Source organism: Stegodyphus dumicola, chromosome 8 (genome assembly GCF_044657685.1).
Source record: "Stegodyphus dumicola isolate Sdum_Otavi_A_Nest chromosome 8, ASM4465768v1".
Lineage (NCBI taxonomy): Eukaryota > Metazoa > Arthropoda > Arachnida > Araneae > Eresidae > Stegodyphus > Stegodyphus dumicola.
The window spans coordinates 152,477,650-152,497,205 of record NC_140775.1 but is presented as its reverse complement, the minus strand read 5'-3'; the positions used below and the strand labels follow the sequence as shown (position 1 = coordinate 152,497,205).

General features: G+C 28.5%; 1 protein-coding gene across 1 annotated transcript in view; it reads right to left on the bottom strand.

Moving 5' to 3' along the window:
• Positions 1–517: 517 nt before the first annotated feature.
• The window catches only part of U4-U6-60K (U4-U6 small nuclear riboprotein factor 60K), a 49,380-nt gene continuing 30,341 nt past the window's right edge, over positions 518–19,556 (bottom strand). The window contains exons 5-16 of the mRNA XM_035351307.2: positions 19,142–19,263; positions 17,144–17,223; positions 16,164–16,257; positions 11,289–11,383; positions 6,725–6,783; positions 6,417–6,540; positions 5,942–6,034; positions 5,543–5,665; positions 3,801–3,908; positions 2,602–2,720; positions 2,239–2,288; positions 518–741 (exon numbers count right to left, since the gene is read on the bottom strand). Of these exons, the coding sequence (XP_035207198.1) occupies positions 595–741; positions 2,239–2,288; positions 2,602–2,720; positions 3,801–3,908; positions 5,543–5,665; positions 5,942–6,034; positions 6,417–6,540; positions 6,725–6,783; positions 11,289–11,383; positions 16,164–16,257; positions 17,144–17,223; positions 19,142–19,263 (1,214 nt within the window). The 3' untranslated portion in view covers positions 518–594. The remainder of the gene's footprint in view (positions 742–2,238; positions 2,289–2,601; positions 2,721–3,800; positions 3,909–5,542; positions 5,666–5,941; positions 6,035–6,416; positions 6,541–6,724; positions 6,784–11,288; positions 11,384–16,163; positions 16,258–17,143; positions 17,224–19,141; positions 19,264–19,556) is intronic.

Sequence of the window (19,556 nt, the reverse complement as noted above, 5' to 3'; positions counted from 1 at the left end):
CAGACAAGTGATAGAAAAAGAAAGTTGTGTAACAAAAAACAAAAAAAACAAACAAAAAAAAAAAAACCCAAAGGTTGTTTCCTGTAAGTTCTGATGAAATGAAAGCTTATATTACATTATGCATCTTGATGTTGCAAACGAAGAAGCCAAAAATGCATATGTATTGTTCAAAAAGATATGCAATAAGTACTCCAATTTTTGCCAGCACTATGCACGCGATAGGTTTTTTTGATATTTCAAGCTTTCTACATTTTACGGATAATGAAAAGGAAAATAAAGATGACAGAATAAGAAAGATTAGAAATATAGTGGATTACCTAAATAATAAATTTTGTTACCTTTATACTCCTGATAGTGAAGTAGCTATTGAGGAATCGCAACCAAAATTTATATCCGTTTCAGATGCAAATATTTTCTCAAATAAATCTGTACCCAAGGGGTTAATCATAACTTGCAGACATAAAACTTTTTCTTACAATCAGTTTTGATTAAATACATTTACATCAAAAGTATGATAAATTTTTCAGAATTTGTTCAGTTTTTTATTGTTTTTTTATTTACAAATATATAAAAAATTATTATAATAATGCATAGTTAAGTTTCTGGTGCCCATAGTTTAAAAGTTCTATCAAATGAAGCAGTAGCAATGTACTGATCATCATTCGATATGTCTGCTCCCATTACCTTTCCACTATGTCCAGATAATGTTTGAATTGGAGTCCATCCTGGATGTGACCACACCTAAAAAAAAAAAAAAAAAAAAAAAAACAAGACTAAAATATATCTTTGTAACATAAATGTAAATACCAAAATCTTACCTAGAAACTCCAAATGAATTCTGAATACCGTTTGACAAACTGAAATCGATATTACATTAGATATAGCATTCAGTATCTATCTATTCGGTTAATACTTTTTTTACACACTTCAAATGTATTTATTTTGTGGGCAGATTCAATTGAACATCGAGAATCGTGGCATATATGATGTATTTGATAAAAAATTTTGATCCATTAAATAAAACAAAATATTCCTAGACCTATATCCCTAACATGAACTGTTCTCAATTTGGGATGTAGTCATATTTTTGATTAAAACAAATCTGAATTCTCATACTGGAATTAAGTTTTGGGTATTAATATAAAAAAAATATTATCAGTCTGTGTGAGATGGTGCTTTTTCACATGGTAGCAAATGCGTTTAATGCTCATCTTATTAATTTGTTTTTTTTCTGAAATTATCAACTTCGTTTTTCATACTCAAGCTGAGCCTCTTCTTAAATGAAGAGTTGCTACTTATTACAACTTGTAATTTTTTGTCTGTGTGCTTATTTTTATTAGAGGATATAATATTCAATGCCTCAGTAAGGTATTTAAAATTTAAATGCATGCACATCAGAAAAAATTTATATTCTTGCCAATTCTGTGCCCCCCCCCAAAAAAAAACTTTTTTCTTCTCATAGAAGCAATGACTATGTTTCACAGGCTACATAATTTTATAAATATCACATGTTTTGAACAGTTCATTGAGATGAATTTTAATTATGGTTTTTCTTTTAAATACTGACTAAATTCTCTTTATATTTAAAAGACTGCATGTCTCTAGTTTTTTTTGGAAAAACAAATTCTTGAACAACTAAGGACACGTCATCTGGTTAAAATGAAAATTGTGTTAAATACACATTTCTTATGTATAGAATCTCACTGTTGTTTCCATGTTAAAAACAGATGAAAAATGAAAATCCATCACCTCTGTATAGCATTTTATAAGACTTGTTTTAAATGGATAATTTATGATGAATGGTAAGTTTGTGAAAAACAGATCATAAAAATCTAAATTTAAATAGAAAAGAATCAAAATTTTATACAAGTGCTCATCTGTATTATAAATGTATTTGATTTGGGATATATTTGATTTGGAAGAGTTTCTTTCAGAAAGGTGCAGAATATTCCTTCATTTTTAAATGTAGCTTTACCAGATAATACTGCACTTTTTAAGACACAGAAAACGTAATGATTTTAGAATGGTGTCTCATATATCAGCTGAAGCTAAAAAATGCTTTCTTTGTGTATCCTGTCATCCATCCATTTATCTACCATCATATACACACTCTTTTTTTTCATCGTATTTAATAAACAAGTGTAAGTATCTCTATTAAATTATCAAACAGACTGGGAAAAATTTCAGAACTTCTACACATGCAAGTCTTTAAAAAAAAAAAATGAAATGTTTGATTACCTTTAGAGAATTATCATAAGAAGTAGTAACCAAGTAATCACCGTATGTTTCTGCAAAACAAAATATCGAGTTTTAAAAAATACATATATATAATTATAAAATAAAACACAAAACAGTAAAGGTAACTTACAATGCACATAAACTCTTTAATATGAAAGAATTAGCAGCAAATGAATAAACAATTAAAATATGGAAATGATAAAAACTTCCAAATGCTGTTATCAAATGAAAGGTTTAGAATATAAGTACTGTAATTTCCCTTTTTTCATAAAAAATGGTGTTTGGTTTGGGTTCTCTTCATGTTAGGTGACTTGCCACTTTTAGTAGATTTACTAAAAAATGAAATAATTTTAAAAAACTTACTTTCAAAGAGCACTCTAGACACAAGATTAGTATGAACTGCTATCGTATATTCACACTTTTGTCTTCTTAAGTCCCACACTTTTACAGTATTGTCAGCACTTCCAGTGGCCAACTGATAACTAAACAGAAACAAAGGTAAGAGTTAATAAATTTTATACCATTGAAAATTCTTCATTACAACATTATGTAAAATCTAAAGAATTCAAATATATCATATGCCTTGAGTGAAAAGAAAATTTTAAAGTTTATTTAATTTTAATTATATTTGATTTAAAACCATATATAGCATCTTTCAACCAAACTTTAAAATTAGTCAGAATTTAAACTCAGTTTGGCATTCGTTTGAGATGAATAGTCTCTGCATTTAATAAGAAAATCCAGAGTGACTTGCTCTCCATTCAGAGCATATAATCTGCAAATGTGCTTCTCTATGCCATTTTGAAATACGAACAGGCTCAAAAGATAAATCATGAGTAAAAGATGAAAAAAAAAATTAAAGTTCAAACTCACCAATGTCAGGCATACACAGTGTGCTGCTCTATTTATTATAATGTGCTGGATTAATTAAATTCATGTTTTTTATTCAATTCAAAAACTAAATTGCAAAAAATTTTAATCAAATCATTTGTTTTATGGAATTTTATATCCTGATACCAATAAATTATGTTTTAAGTTAACCCTGAAATTTCAATATAATGAATAACTATAGTCAGTCATGGATAAAGTGCTATTTTCTTGATTTTAATTCCAAAATGATTTTCTCACTTTTTACCTTAACTAATTTTCTTCCAATCCATGGTGAACTGCAAAGCAGACACATAAGGAACTGGCAGAAATTTTCATGTATAATGAATTAGAAAGTCATCCTTCTATGGAATTTGGTGTCTCTAGCCTTTAACGGTTAAACTCTTTTTGACAACAAAATACAGTTCATTAATAAAATAATTTGACTTAACAGGTAACTAATTCTTTAGGAAAATCGGTCGAGATAATAAAAAAGTAAAACATTATCAAAAAAGGGGAAAAATGTTTTTAACATTTTTTCTAATAATGATATTCAAACAGAATTTTACATGAAAAAGTGTACTATTATAAGGAATAAAGATACTACCACACAAAATAACATATTATATAAGCAGTCAAAGAGCATAATGATTAAATTATTTATTAAATTAAAATCATAAACATGAAATCATTACCCATTTGGAGAAAAGCAAATAGTGAGAACAGAATTTTGATGACCTGCCAGAAACATGATGCATCTGCCCGTTCGTAAATCCCAAACTCGACCAAAAGCATCCATTCCACTGCAAAATTTAGACATTATATATTTTATATGAAATAAGAAAAACTTAATATGCTTTCAAAAATTTAATAAGCCTAATTATACATAATAACCTACACACACAGATGCATTTAAAGCTATTATCTCAGAATTTAGAAAGATACTATACTATTAAGACTTCATCACACATTCATTAAAAGTAAATTAAATATTGATACATTTAGTCTCTTTGTTATTTTGGTTATTTCAGCACTACTGCCTACACATATATATACAGCTATTCGTCCAATATAATAATAACTGCATTTAAAACTGAAAGCAGAAGAAAATTCTTTAGAATAATTCCTTGAAAATATGATGATAAGATATGTTGAGACAAAAACATTTTAATCATGTTACCATTACAAAAGTGCTACATGCGGTAATAGGTAAGTTCTGATGCAAAATTAAACAATGTTATGCCCACTTATATTCTTATAATTGTAAATTACAAAGAAAACAATTTATTTTCTTAGCAGAGTTAATGTTTTTTGGTATTATTTTTCTGTCAACATCAGAAATATTGTGTGAAACAAGAATGTAAATGTAATAAGTAATTTCTTTTTGTCATTAACATCTCAAAGGTGCACACATGCATGAGAAGAGGAAGAAGACATGGGATATCTCTGATTAATATATTAAAATCTGAATCTGCTGGTGGGAGATGCTTCATTCCTGTGTCATTTGGCAAACATATTTTAACACCCACTGTTTGTATTTTACACTTAAGTCTTGCTATTAAAATGTCAAGAAAATAAAGACACTTTCATTAAAAAATAAAGCTTAAAAAAAAGGGGGGGAAGAAAGATTAGAAAATAAAAAAGAGGTTGGCAAATGTTAAATTGTTGCATAAATAAAAGCCACCTATGGACTTTTAGGGACATAATGTATAATGTTACTATGCGGATGTTAAGATTTTACTTCTGTTAAGATAGGCCTAGTTAATGCTCAGCTAGGCTAAAAATCATCTGATGATAAAGAAAAGCTGTCAACTATCTGGTTTATTATAGAAGAATCAGTAAAACATGGAAACTTGACTGATTCGCTGAAGAAGAGTTCTTAATTTCAACTTTTCTTTTAAATTAATAAAGAACTTATATTATGGAATTGTTGCTTTATGCAAACTCTTCCTAACAACAAAACTTTATATCCAATCACTAATAAATCTACTACATCACAATTCCTTGGAGCATTAGCATAAGCAAAGGAGCTTTTAGGGTCATCAGTTCTTTCTCATCCCCTTAATTCAGCTAGATCTACTCTTCTTGATTCATCCTCATCTACATCTTTCACAGTCTCTTCATATACCACCAATATGTTCTGTCCATTTATTTAATTCTTCAGTTAAAAGGTCTTTTACTTTACACTTATTTTTATCATTGTATGATATTTTCATGTTTTTGATTTTTTTTAAATATATCTTTTCTTTCTGGTCCAATTCCTAAACCTGCAAAAATCTGAATTGTTAGCTGAACTAGTATAAAAGGAAGGAGGGAATGATTATTTTTAAAAACACTGCAAGGTAAATTTTACTGGAAATATTTTGCAAGCCTTATTGCCTAATCTAAATAATTCTAAGCTAAATAATCATAATGAATAATAATGATAAGGCATTACCCAGTAGCTACGAGTGATCCATCACATTGAAAACTGGCATCGTAAACAGGTTTACTGTGACCTTCTTGGTGAAGTATTTCTTCTCGAACTTCCAAATCCCATAATCTCCAAGAATTGTCAAATCTAAAATTTTTAAATATATATTAAGTATACTTTAGAGAAAGTTATATTATAAAGTGATACATGTTAAATACACTATGAGAAAGGTAACTGTAAAATACTTTTCCTCACTTTGAAATATAAATCATAGTAATAATTAGAACTTTTGAGAGGGATTTATATTATTTATTTTCCTAAATAGATAACATCTTCATCACACTTTTAATGTGCATTCCATTACTCTGATATGCACCATTCTTTTAAATACATTCAGTTTCATAAAAAGTAAATTTTACTTACACACAGGTGACTAAAAACCGTCCAGATGGATGGAAAATAAGCCTTGATACACGATGTGGGGCATGCCCTTCTAAATCAGCAATTGGTTCATCACTAAATGAGAAGAAAATTCCCATATTATTGCTAAAAAAATTCAGAATTTTAAACAGTATTAAAAAAGAATAAATTAAAATTACAATAAATAAAAGCTGCTAATAACTATGCTATGTTCTGGCCACAAAAATTATCATAAAACTATTTAAAAATTTCCCTTTAAAAATAAACTGGAAAGAAACAAAATGTGTACTCTCGCATTTCCTTTTGTTTTCATAAACTCTTAATCAAATTAGATAATTTTCATTCAAATACTTGTTTTCTAGTTAAAATATTTTAAATTACACAAATCTGCTCTTTTTAGTGCAATTACACTGATTAGTCATTATTTACATTATAATTATTCCAGGCAATCAAAATAAAGTAAAGCTGTAAATTTAACCTTTTTAAATCCCACAGTTTTACAGTTCCATCAGTGGAACATGATGCCATATTTACACTGCTTTCTGATTGACTCAGGGTTGCCTGTGGATGAAATACAATTGAGCCAACATTACAGTTATGACCTGTAAGGAAACTGTAATGAGATACTATTCACATGACTTCATATAATTTGTTGTAGAAGTTTTAAGCCAAATATAAACTTAAAGCTCTAACAAATTATTAAAACATTATTTGCAGAATTACAAATAAATCAATCACAAAATCACAATACATATTTTAAAATAAAATATGAAAAGTGGCTGAAACCTCTTAGTGTTCTGATAAGTTCACAGTCTGGAACAGACCACAGTTTGCAAAGACCACTCCTATATATCGGGGGGAAAATAAATCTGTAATACATATTTAAAAAAATCTTAAAAAATGCAGCAAATTTTTTTTAGCAAAAGTTACAAATAATTAATGCAAGCATTTTCAAGATATGAAAAAGCAATATATTTCTTTTCATTCAAGGAATTTTTATTCAAAAGTTTAATAAATATAGAAGCCAACTATTAACTGTTTAGAAATGACAGATTAATACTGCTATAAAAAAACAACTGCCATGGAAGAACAGTCTACTTTTCTTTTACTAAATGTTCTATATTGTTGAATGCCTTAATTATGAAATATTTCAAATTTAATTACATAGTATGGTAAACCAGGAGATAGGCTGCAGTTCCATTTTGAACTATGTTTGTTCAGTCTTACCTTCCTGATATATGAACTACAAAATGTAGAAAATGCCTTCAGAGGGCAGTGCTGGGCAAAAAAGGAACCCCAGAGTGGAAAAAAAACCCAAAGTGTGTTTTTGCTTTGGGGAAGTGAGAGTTCCTGCCTTTGTGGCGAAAGTGTTGAAACAATTGTAAAGATGTGAAATAAAGCTACAGTCCTAAACTTTATAAGTGTTTTTGAGTTATTGAAAAGTTTTGATTTATAATATGAACTTTCAATGTTCATAATGGTTTTATGAATTGCTGTGAACTACAAGTTCTGCAGCTGTTGTTTCATTCCACTGTCAGCACAATTCTTATAAAAATTCAGAAAGGAAAGCACATTTAACATGAACTTAGTTATATCTAATTAAGGAAAATTAATTTTTAAACAGGCACACTGAATTTCAGTGAATGAATAAAATTTCAAATTAATTTTGTGGTGGTGTGTTGAGAATATGGCAAAGCACACTAGGGCTATCTGTCTAAGGGGGGATGCCTTTGTGGAGGACTTTCTAAGGGAAACTGGCTCGTATACACGTTACACATGGGGAAAACATCGAAAACGCTCATGCAGCCAGCCTGTTTGTGGGATTCGAACCTCGGACTGTGTACTACCAGTGTTCAGTGATTTTATCGCTTGGCCTCAAATTAATTTTGAAAAAAGATTATAATTGTGAAGTATTTGTGAAGATATACTGATAAAAATACAGTTTATGAAGAATCGAGATATTTCCATGGCAGTTGTTGGCAGTTTTTATATTAGTTACGTTGAACATTGAAAATGCCGTGGTTCAAAAAGCAAATATTCATTATAGAGCAATATGCAGAGATACAAGCAGAGAGAGAAAAAGATTACAGAGGTTTTATATATATAACTTTACAACAGATCATGGTTTAACAAATCATAAACAAGACACAATAAACAACCAATCGAAAATAACAAGGAATGAGATTAAGTTTCAGAATAATTCGGACCTGACCAAAAGCTAATGCATTGGACGTGACAGAAAGCTATACTTCTTTTTAACCAATAAGAATGTGATTACAAATATCTTAATAAGTTACAAAACATAGAACAAATTTGTCTACAATCCATTATAATAATAAAAAATTAAAATAATCAAGTACATATTACATAATCCTCCACATTTAAAAATTAATATGGTAGAGAAAATGCCATAGCGTCAACTTTAACATATGAAAAATCGTGAGATTCTTTAGTGAAAATCAGAAATTTTCAGGAAGTTTTTGGGATATGCAGCAATACCATTTCGGAAGAACTCTATACTGACTTAAATTCACTTTATAATGCATGATCCAGATTACTGAAATATTAATATGTTTGAGGTATATATTACTATTTAATTTGATATTCCAAGTTTCGTCTGCCTAATTTTATTTCGTAATTTTCTTGAACTTTTAAAATGAGATCCCTAGTAAGTAAAGAAAGCTTTTACTTCTCAAAGTGCTTTTAAATATAATAAAAATAAAAGTAAGAATTAATTTACATATTATTGTGGGATAAACTTAGAATGCAATGTAATCTATGAATAATATACTGATGTAAAACAAAATTAAATACAAATATTAATTGATTAAACATTGCTTGAATCTTCTTAAAGAATTCTAAAATTGTCTACAACAGATTAAGACTAATAAGGAAAATTATATTGAAAATCACTAGAGGGTGGGGGGATTACAATTTAAATTTCATTAATTTAATAAATTTCAATAATTGTTGAGAAACATTTTGTTTAATACATGATAAAAAATTGGGAGATTTTTTAATCTACCACGAGGCTAGATATGATGAAAAACCAGAAGAGTATGCAGCCATGAAATATATTTAAAATGCATATCACAATATTTAAATGAAATAAAAATCAGTATAGTAAAAATATTCATAAAAAATTACCTTAAATATTTTATGAATAGCCTGCAAAGAATGAAACTTTCAGTTTGTTCTTTAACCTTCCAGCATGCGCATATGTGCAAAATTTATGACAAATTCAGTTTTTAATGCACATTTTTCGCATATCGAAGCTGAGACGTCTGAATGTCATTTCTATTCCTCCTTTCTACCCTTCCCTACATCATGGAATGTGCCAACAAGAAGTTATTTGACTTTTTTTTTTTTTTTTTTTTTACTGGGCATTTATGCTACGTGGCAGCTTTTTCGTAAAAGTTACGACATGCACATGTTCGTGGGTGAAAATTTGGAAAATATTTTTTTTCTCAAATATTTTGTAATTTTTGTGTTATTAATTGGCCTGTATTATTTTAATTTGAATGCATTTGGCTCTATAAATTTTATATCAGTTTTATTGGCAAAAAAATATGTGCAACCAGCCGCATTCTTAAAGAATTATCTGATGAAGAAAAGGAAGACAAGGAAACCTTTGGATGGGAGAACAATAGCAATTTCCATTCCTTATTTTCCTTTATTTCTATTTTTTAGAAATAAAAATAATAAAGTTAGTTTAAAGTGCGTTTTTGTAACCAATAAGAAGTAAATTTCCTTGCACAAGAAGTAATGCTTAACTTACTTTTTTTCCTCCCAAGGTGTTTTCCTCTTTTATTTGTCTATACTTGCATTTGATGAATATTAAAATTAGCTTTGATTTTAAAATATAGCTACAATTTTTAAATAATAAATTAAAAATGTTCTATAATGAAATACATCACTGCATTTCCATCTCACTAACATAAAAACTTAAAAATAATTTACTTATATTTGAATGTGATATCATTTGTATTTTGCAATAATAAGATTAATATTTTATTTCTTAACAAATTTATTATAAATATTCACTCATTTCTGTCGCTTTTCGTGCCAAAGATGGTAAAATAATAGATGTCATAAAAAATACGACGCGCGCATGTGATCATGTAAAATTGCCAAGTGCGCTTGCTGGAAGGTTAAATGGCTGTTCATTGAAACATATTTCTACTTATTTAACTACTTATTAAACTTATTTAACTACGAAACGGGAGTTTTTATCTGCTAATACAGTACAAAGTCTGAGATCCTTTGGGAATTTCAGACATTTCCAGATTTTAGATCATTAGTTTAAATCTAGTAAGATGTCATGCACACATGACAACACTGGGATTTCACTTGCTATTTAGGTCAGACAGAAAAATGTTAACCCCATGCCAGAACAGGTTCAGTTTATATGGTGCCAGAATTCAGGGGAAGCAAAAATTTTAGAATTTAGATGAGCACCATGCAGTAAGAATTAAGAATGGCAGGGTTTTTAGAATTTAAGGAAGTACTGGGTAGCAGAATTTAGAACCCACAGCAATAGCATCAGGTGACAAAATGCATCGTATTGGCCCTCCCTCCTTCACAACCATTCAAGAGCCAAAAATGGCATCCTGGCTAAAACCAATGTCAATCAATGCACTATTATTGACCATGGTAATGATTCCCTAGCCAGTAGGTTTTTGAAAGTGACATCCAGAATCTCAGTTAGCCCAGAGAAAAATTGCATTTATGGCACACCTTCTTTCCTTTGTTAATTTATAATTAATATTAATAACATTTTGTTTAGACTAGAAGAGAAACACGCTAATGTGACAATCAAAATCGTAAAAACAACCTTGTATTTAGCGTAAGTATATTGAAACACTCAATCGATTTCGAGGGCAGCTAAAGGTCCATCCTCATTTTGTTTATATATAATTATAGTTCTTCCTTTTGTTAATTTATAATTTTTGCTGTTTTCTCCATTTCTAGACTTTGCAATTGTTTTTAAAAACTTTTTTGGCTGATGGTCTGGAGTTTCAGACTGGAATCCAGTTTCAGATCATTCCATATATCAGCCATCCAGATTTCGGACTTTGAGCTTCATCTAGTTTACCAACAAATAACTCCTGTGATAGAACTGAATAAAAAAATTTATAAAATTTTGGAGAATTTATGTAAATATCATGTATGTATCTGTAAAATATGTTTAACACAGTGCTAAAAATTGTACATACATGCATAAATTTATAAGATTACTCATTTTCGAAATGCATCCTAAATGATTTAAAAATGCTGGCAATTAAATTTTAACTATTTACAAGCAATAAAATAATTAAGGCATTTACTAAAATATTGCAATAATACAAACCATGATGCAGTTGCAAGCATCTGTGAATTTGGACTAAATTGGCAAAATGATAATGGTCTTGTATCACCAATCTGACTGCAACTAATATTCAAAGACTAAAGGGAAAAGTAGCTTAACTTAGAAATAAATAAAAAATCATACGTAAATAAATTGTTTTAATAAGCCATTATAAACACAAACATGTATGTATATTATTAAAAAATTTTACACAACAGCGAATTTAAATTAAAAGATGTATACATCAGTTTTTAGAAAACGTTCCTTTCAATATGATTTAAGGGTGCATAAGGATAAACTGCAAATTTCTTTTATTAAGAAATACATAAGACTTTCAAAACAATTTGGAAAGCTTCATAGTGCTTGATTACTATCATTAAAGGTACCTACTCTATAAATATAACATCCAACTTAGTAATTAAGACTATCCCTAAATATAACATTTGAATGCTTAAAAAATTTTAGGATTGTAAGGAAAAGCATTGGTTTAATTTTGAAGCATAGCATAATGCAAGATCAATTGCCACACTGATGATCTTTTTACCAACAAATCATAGTTTAAAAGAAAATATAAAAGAGAAAGAATTTAGATAAGAAAAATATTTCTAATATATTTATACAAAATTATAATACAAATTTAAAGTTAGACCATGGAGAATTATTAATGACTAACATCAAGAAAAACAAAAAATTGGCCATTTGGAAAGAAACGATTCTGTTAAGACTCCCAGATAGGAAGAAGTATCAAACCAGTAGTTCCCAAAACAGAGACAGTTTTTGGTGTTTATTTTTATTATGAATATTTACTTATAATTGTTAATTTGTTTAACATGAAAGAAAAACATGTTGATTTGGAATTTAAATTAGGCAAAATTAATCCTTAATCTGACAATGCTTTTCTAGAAAAAGGTTTTACATTTTGAGAAAGACTGAGACATAATGGCACATTCTGCCATTAAAAACAATCGTAATAGTTATACTGTAATCTCAGTTACACATTTTAAAGATTATAAAATTAAGCAGAATCAATATAAATTACTTTCTCTAAAATGAATAAATTTTTTTTATTCAGTTTTTAAAGACCCAAATTTTAGATTTTAATTTTTCAGGAATTTATAACATTACTTTTCAATATGGTTTGACTCATGCATCAAGAAAACTAAGTCAACACTTATTTTTGTTAACACATGTTAAATGTGTCAGCAATTTGTTTAAAACTTGTTTAAAAAAATCAGTATTAAGTCAGAAAAAGAGAAATCTTGTATAGTTAATCATTGCTGATCCTATTCTGCTAAAATCATACAAAATACTTTACCTAATGAATTATTAAACAAAAAGGACTTTCCTATTCATAAAAATTCCTGAACTTTACTCAATGATTTTAATTCCAATTTTTTTCAAAGTTTTCAAACGCTTATGTCATAAATATTTTCTTTTTTATTTCATTGTATCAAATAAAAGAAGTATTGTTATCACAAAAAATTCAGGTATCATATTTCAATGAAAATATCCATTTTGACCGCTATTGAATGCAATCTAAAGATGTTTTTGCATGATATCTGTATGTAAGAATGGAATAAAGAACTATTTTTCTCCAAACAGATTATAAAATTGATTCAGAAGAGATTTTTTCATAACATCTGCACATATTACGTATCTTGCATAACTCAAAAACGAGTAGCCTCTGAATGTTAAAATTTTGTATATAAGACTGCTATAACATGTAGTTGTGCACCCCCCTTTTTGGCTGCACTAAAAGTATATAAATATGTATGTGTATATATATATATCCACTCTGTTACTCGGATTAGTGAGCTCAGTTTCTTTATTCTTACATGTTTGTAAATTGCACATGTTTTGCTTTAAAAATGATTGAATTATGTTGTTCTTATATTCATGTTAAGGTTTTTATGCCTTTACTTAACCTGCATGCAATAATTGTGGAATTATCAACAATTTAGAAGCTTTTTAAGTGCAGTTAAGCCTAATTTTTGTTTAGCATGGCAGCCACATTTGTTTACATTTGAAACTTAGCAGAATAGTGAATTAAGTCAGTTTCTGCACCTTCAATGTTTTTTTTTGGCTGAATGGGACCAAAAGTAAACTTTCAGTTTTGTGCACCGAAAAATCTGCCTGTAGCCTGCTGGCCAAATTGTTTGTTTTTATGTAGAAACTCTAATTTTAATGGTAAAAACTGTTTTAACTGTATTTAGTGTTTTATTTTTTCTATATTTTTAATTTTTAATAAAGGTATTTTGAAGATTTATGTACTTTTGCCTTACCGCGGAGTGAGAACTGAGTTAATTGAATGAGAAATCTCTCTAATGAAAATCAAAGAAATAAATTTATATCAAATGCAGCAAAAAATGTGTACTGTTTAATATTCCATACAAGTAAGTCATGTGGTGTCCACATTAGATTTTATTTAATTGATAATACTATGCCAGCTGCTTCTTTTTTATTTTTTTATTTCATCTTTTAGATGATGTATTTCTGATCGAAAGCATAATATTATTGCTCCTTGCATGAAATAAGCAAATTAGTCTCTTAAAATGCAGTTTTTTTTTTTTTTTTTTTTTTTTTTTTTAAATCTAGAATGACAAAATCCATTTTGACAACAGCAAGTTTTATTCAGACTTAAAAATACCAACTAGCCCCCCCCCACTGATGTGCTTTGGTATTTACATCATTTAGAATCTGTTGCAACGAAAATTCTTTTCTTGAAAACTGGGTAAAGATGAAAACTACTTGATAATATATCCGGACTAATTAGTAGACAGTCCAAGATCTCCCAACATAAATATTTAATGATTTCTAAATTGGGATAGCTATATATTACTCCTTCTGCGATAATACTTGACCAGTGCTATCACAGAGGATAAAGATTTTACTATCAGCATAACCTGATTCTCTCTGATGGTCTGATGGGAGACTATATATATTCTATATATTACTCCTTCTGTGATAATACTTGACCAGTGCTATCACAGACGATAAAGATTTTATTATCAGCATAACCTGGTTCTCTCTGATGGTCTGATAGGAGATTATATATATTCTAAATTGTCACTTCTGCATTCTCTTTTTTGAGAACTAACCAAAATGTAACCGTTTTTTGACTCTGTGCAAGCATAAAGTTGTAGTAAATGCTAAACAAATGGATTTTATTTATCTCTAATGCTTCCCCACATATAACCACATAGATTCAAGAACTCAAGTTTTTAGTGGAATATTTTGGACCATTTTTTTGTATAGTTTTGATCTAGCATTAAAAAATTTTCAGTGTTCTCAGTTTTTGAGAAACACAATAGTGGCTGCAGATTTCTGAATGATAATTATGCTAAAACATTAGAGACTATACAGCAATGTCCAATTTGAAGAAAAGGGTATAAAATCTCATATCATGCTTAATTCAATAAAAGCCAATGATAATAAGAGGTTTTGCCTTCTGTTCTGGACAGATTCATGCCCTTTAAATGTAAGTATTATAATCAGTTTTAATTGTGCTTATTTTTTTACAGACTGCTTACTGGTAAGATACATATGGTTCATGCCAATGATTACTCAAATAAAAATTTTGCTTAGAAGCATTGCAAAGGCACACATTGCATATTTCTCTGATATATCAAAAATTTTTTGGCCTACAGTTTTAACTTTTTAAGATTTCATGATGTATTTTTTGGCATAATCAGAGAAACAATTCTGCAAAATCGTGAAATTATCCGTTTTAGAAAAATCCTGGTATTTCAAATCAAATACCTAAGATAAGAAGGAGTTTGATATAAAATGATCCAGGAATTGGCAAAAGAGTAGAATCAGAAGCAAGTAACTAAGTTTTGATCAACAGTGGTAACAAGTGATTGCATTGGTTTCTCCGAGGGGTGAAGAATCCTTAAAGAAAGATACCCTCAATATGTGAAAGAATCATGTGTTAGATGACTCCTAGGAGAGTAAGTCAGTAAGTCCTATAAGTCATTCTTTACAATTTGTCAGATTAGCCTTGATTACTAAATTTAGGCAAAGTATATGCGAATCACCATCCTAAACTACCCTCCAGTTTTGATCAAAGGGCTCATAGGGAATGGAATTTGAGGATTTCATATTTCTCTTCCTCACCAACCTTTTCAAAGAACTTTCAGCTCAACACGTTGTAGAAGTTTTCCATGCTGCAAAAGTACCATAGCCATAAAAGTTTAAGCTTGACTAGAAATTTGAATTTAGATCTAGTGGTTATAAAAAAAGTTAGCCTGAATTACCCACTATACCACCTGTTTTAGTACTTATTATCTGAAGCAGAATCAAAATTATCCTTCAGTAATATGCATTTTATATCCAGAATTTGATTACTTCCATTGAAAGAATAGCAGGTCTGACTAAACCTTCATGGTACAGATATACAAAATTAATTTTATGACAAATTTTCAAAATAAAGTTATCAATAACAGACAGTTTATATTGCCCTCTTTAATAATAATAATTATAAAAAATGTTTGATATTATTTAAACTAAGCATTTTTATACTGTAGTTAAACATTTTCTAGCTTTCAATGGAACATATATTCTTGATTTTGTTAGAACACATGAAAAAGTACATTCTTTTTATGATAATAATTAAAACTTATTGTCGCATAAAAATAAACACAATCTACAATCAAACCACTTTTTCAAAATCCGCCAACTAAAACAGTTTTATGAAATATACTGCTGATTTTTAACATGCATGTTATGGCATAAAAATGTTTGAAACCATTAGTGCTATTTTTAGTCAATATAAGCAAACATTAAAAAAAAAAAAAAAAATGCTTATATTTAGTTTTTAAAATCGCTTATAAAATAATATTTTATGATTTTGTAATTCAAGTTCATAATAAAACATACCCTTAATTTTTTGTACTGTTCTTGTTTTTTAGCGTTTTTTATAGAAGCAGGTTCTTCTTTCTCTTTCTTAGCTTTCTGAAGCCTTTCTTTTGCCCTAGATTAAATTCAAAACAGAATTTACATTTTTTTATATACAACTAAGTTGAACTAGATAATACATCAATTTTCAACAAATCTTTAATATCCAAACCACAGGAATTTGTCAATACTTAAAACAGCAACAAATGTCAATTTGATTGCCCTCAGAAAATTTTCTTTTTATGATTTAAAAATTATAAAAACTCTTTTGTATAATCTATCAAGAAGGAAAAAAAAAAAAAAAAAACACTCCTTACAATTTTGGAACTTTCCACAAAAGTACAGCTCTTTTCAGTATGACAAAGCACAATCAGTAGTTACGAATTTAAACTACTAAGAACGAGAAACACAACTTAATGCAAAAAAATGCCACTATTGCTTCCTTAAAATTTTCTCATTTGCTTGTAAAGAAGAAAAGGCTTTTCCAGGATAGGGATTTGTTAAAAGAAGTATGTTTAAGTGGTGCCGATTACTTATTTGAGGGATTTTCTTCTAAAAGGACTTCATGCCAGCAATACAAATCTTGCATTTGTAAGACGACACTGTCACAAGAAGAATACATGCACCATTTCAAAAGACATGTAAACTCAGTTAAAGCGTGACATGGAATTATGTTAGCCTAAAATTTACTTGCTTCAGGTTTCTTTTAAATTTATAATTGAAATAGCATGCAATTTCACCATTTCATGAACACAAAAAAGCTACTGTAAATTTGCCAGTAGAACTGTCCACATCTCAAAAATCAAGGCATGTTTATATAAGTACATACTAAATTAAGAGGAGACCCAATAACTCATTAAATCAATTAAACTTTCTTTGCTTTATTGATACTTTAATACAAATAGCTTTTACATAAAAGACAAATAATACAAACTTTTTAATAAATAAAAATATAAAAATACCTAGGTATTGAATAAGCAGCAATCCATTCTCTTGCCTTTCTTAAGTTTTCGGTACCCTCATGGTACCAAGTTGTTTCAGTCTGCAATAAGGTTATATGAATGCATACTTGAATCAATCAAGAGAAAAATAAACAGAAAAAGAAATAAATAACATATTGATATTAAAAATGTAGCTTAATTTGGAATAATGAAAAGTAATTGTTAGGCTGAAAAAACCTTGGACAACACTGGTGAACAACAACAATTTCTGGTGCTTTGGAAATTAAACTTATGCAGCGGTTACCTCAATATATGTCTGTTTTAAAATATGTTTAACTTGATGTACATTCTTTCTGGATGCAAAAATTTTTATCTGGTATACAATATTTGTTTGGAATATGAGTCGAGTTCGACAAATCACGACTGTGTGCAATACACTTGTTTACCTTTTTTGAGACAATGTTACGACTGTCCACGAGTGTCAGTATGCCTGTTGCTAGCACACTTATGGAGTTTTCAAGCACACAGACATATGCAACTGCAAAATTTCATAAAACTACAAATTCAGAATGTAAAAGGCGCATTTGATTGCTGTGAGTTTTATTTCATTTTTTTAGCACACTATAGAAAATCATCTTTCAGCTAAAAAAAAAAAAAAAAAAAAAAAGGAATGCATTTATATTCATGTCTTTAAAATTATAAAAATTCGTACATATGAATTAATAAGTTTTGCTCAGTACAACATGGTTACCATTTTATTAATTAATGAAATACTGGAAATATAGTTAACATATCACAAAGTAATCAATTAAATAACAGAATACAGAAAATTGCTCTAATGTTCACCTGTTTTCACCAATATGTTTAGTCTAATGTTTTTAATAATGCAATTTAGGTACTATTTAATTATTTTCCCCCATTATCTAGTTTTCAGCTTATTGGCGGCTTTGTGAATTAACAAAAAGCATTTGTTCGGTTAGTTCTACATATTATAGGTACCATTCCATTCATAAATAATAACAATAATACAAAAATGCATTTTATATGAAATAAGAAATTTTAAGAAAAAATTTATATAACCGATATTTACATCTTTATGAATGGATACGATTCAGGCAGATGACAATTAAATATAAAGTATGCCCAAACATCTGTGTAAAATGTCCATGTGCGGGTTAGCTACTGTCTCGGGAGGTAATATTAAAAAAATAACTGAAAACACAGCAGTTCTATTGACTTTTGAAATCTCGGTAAGGATAATCATAAAGCATCATAATTTATTTTATGCTTATTATGCAAGATATTTAAGTGCATAACACATAATCATTTTTTAAATTTTTACTTCATTCATTTGTTATTTTTCTAGTTCATTAGTAGAGCATGAAATGAAATGATCACAAAATAGTAACTGAATATTTAAGACAAATAATGAAAATGATGATCTTATAAATAAAATTTTCTTCTCATTCGACAAAAAGAATGTCATTAAAAAAATGAACTAGTTCTTAATTCAAAAGGCTTAGACTGTTTCAAATGTACTTTTTTAGCAGTGTCAATCTTCATAATCTTCCCATTTCATTCATAAGCACTTGACACATGTGAAAGGCTTATTACCATGCTGCATGCAGCATTTTTTTTTTTTTTTTTTTTTTAAGTATGTTACAGTCAAAAAGTAATTAGGCGATCTATTGTGGTAATGTAATAATATAAGTTATCAATTGCATTTAAACACACGGAACAACTACTTTGTATTGAAACAATTCAAATTTATTATTCAACTTAGCCCATCTGGGTCCATTTGTTACTTGATATTGAACGATGCTCAATTACATCTTTGAAGAAACAAAAAAGTCAAGACTTGTTTATGATTGTAGAAAATATTTAACAAACTCCTTACAATTAAAGGACCATAAATTTGGTAACAGCAGTATTTATCACTATATAATGTATTTAAGCATTTTACAACTAACAGAATGAAGGATCTTCTTCCAACTACCACAAAATTAAAAATTGGCTCACCAGTTTTTCTTTAACTTCTACTTTCTCCTCCTCTTGCTTCTTTTTAACTGCATCTTCTCCTAATCTTGCCAAAAGCTGTCTTAACCTTTCTCTACGATCTGCAGGCCCTTCTCCGAATAAACCTACAAGAGACATTTCAAATAATACATTATTTTTTTTTTTTACAAAATAATAATTATCATTTATACCTAATAAATAAACATTTTTAGGGCTCAGGATAACTTATTTTTTCCTGAAAAAAGACCGAAATAAAAAAAGTTGATGCATTTTATTATAATCTATAAAATTTTACTGATTCTTTAATAACAGAGGGAAAAAATATAAGATGAGTTACAGCTTAAAGTTTTATCTTTATTTATTAAGGTCATACTGTTTTATTCCTATTATTTTTACTGCTTTCAATTACTTATTTATT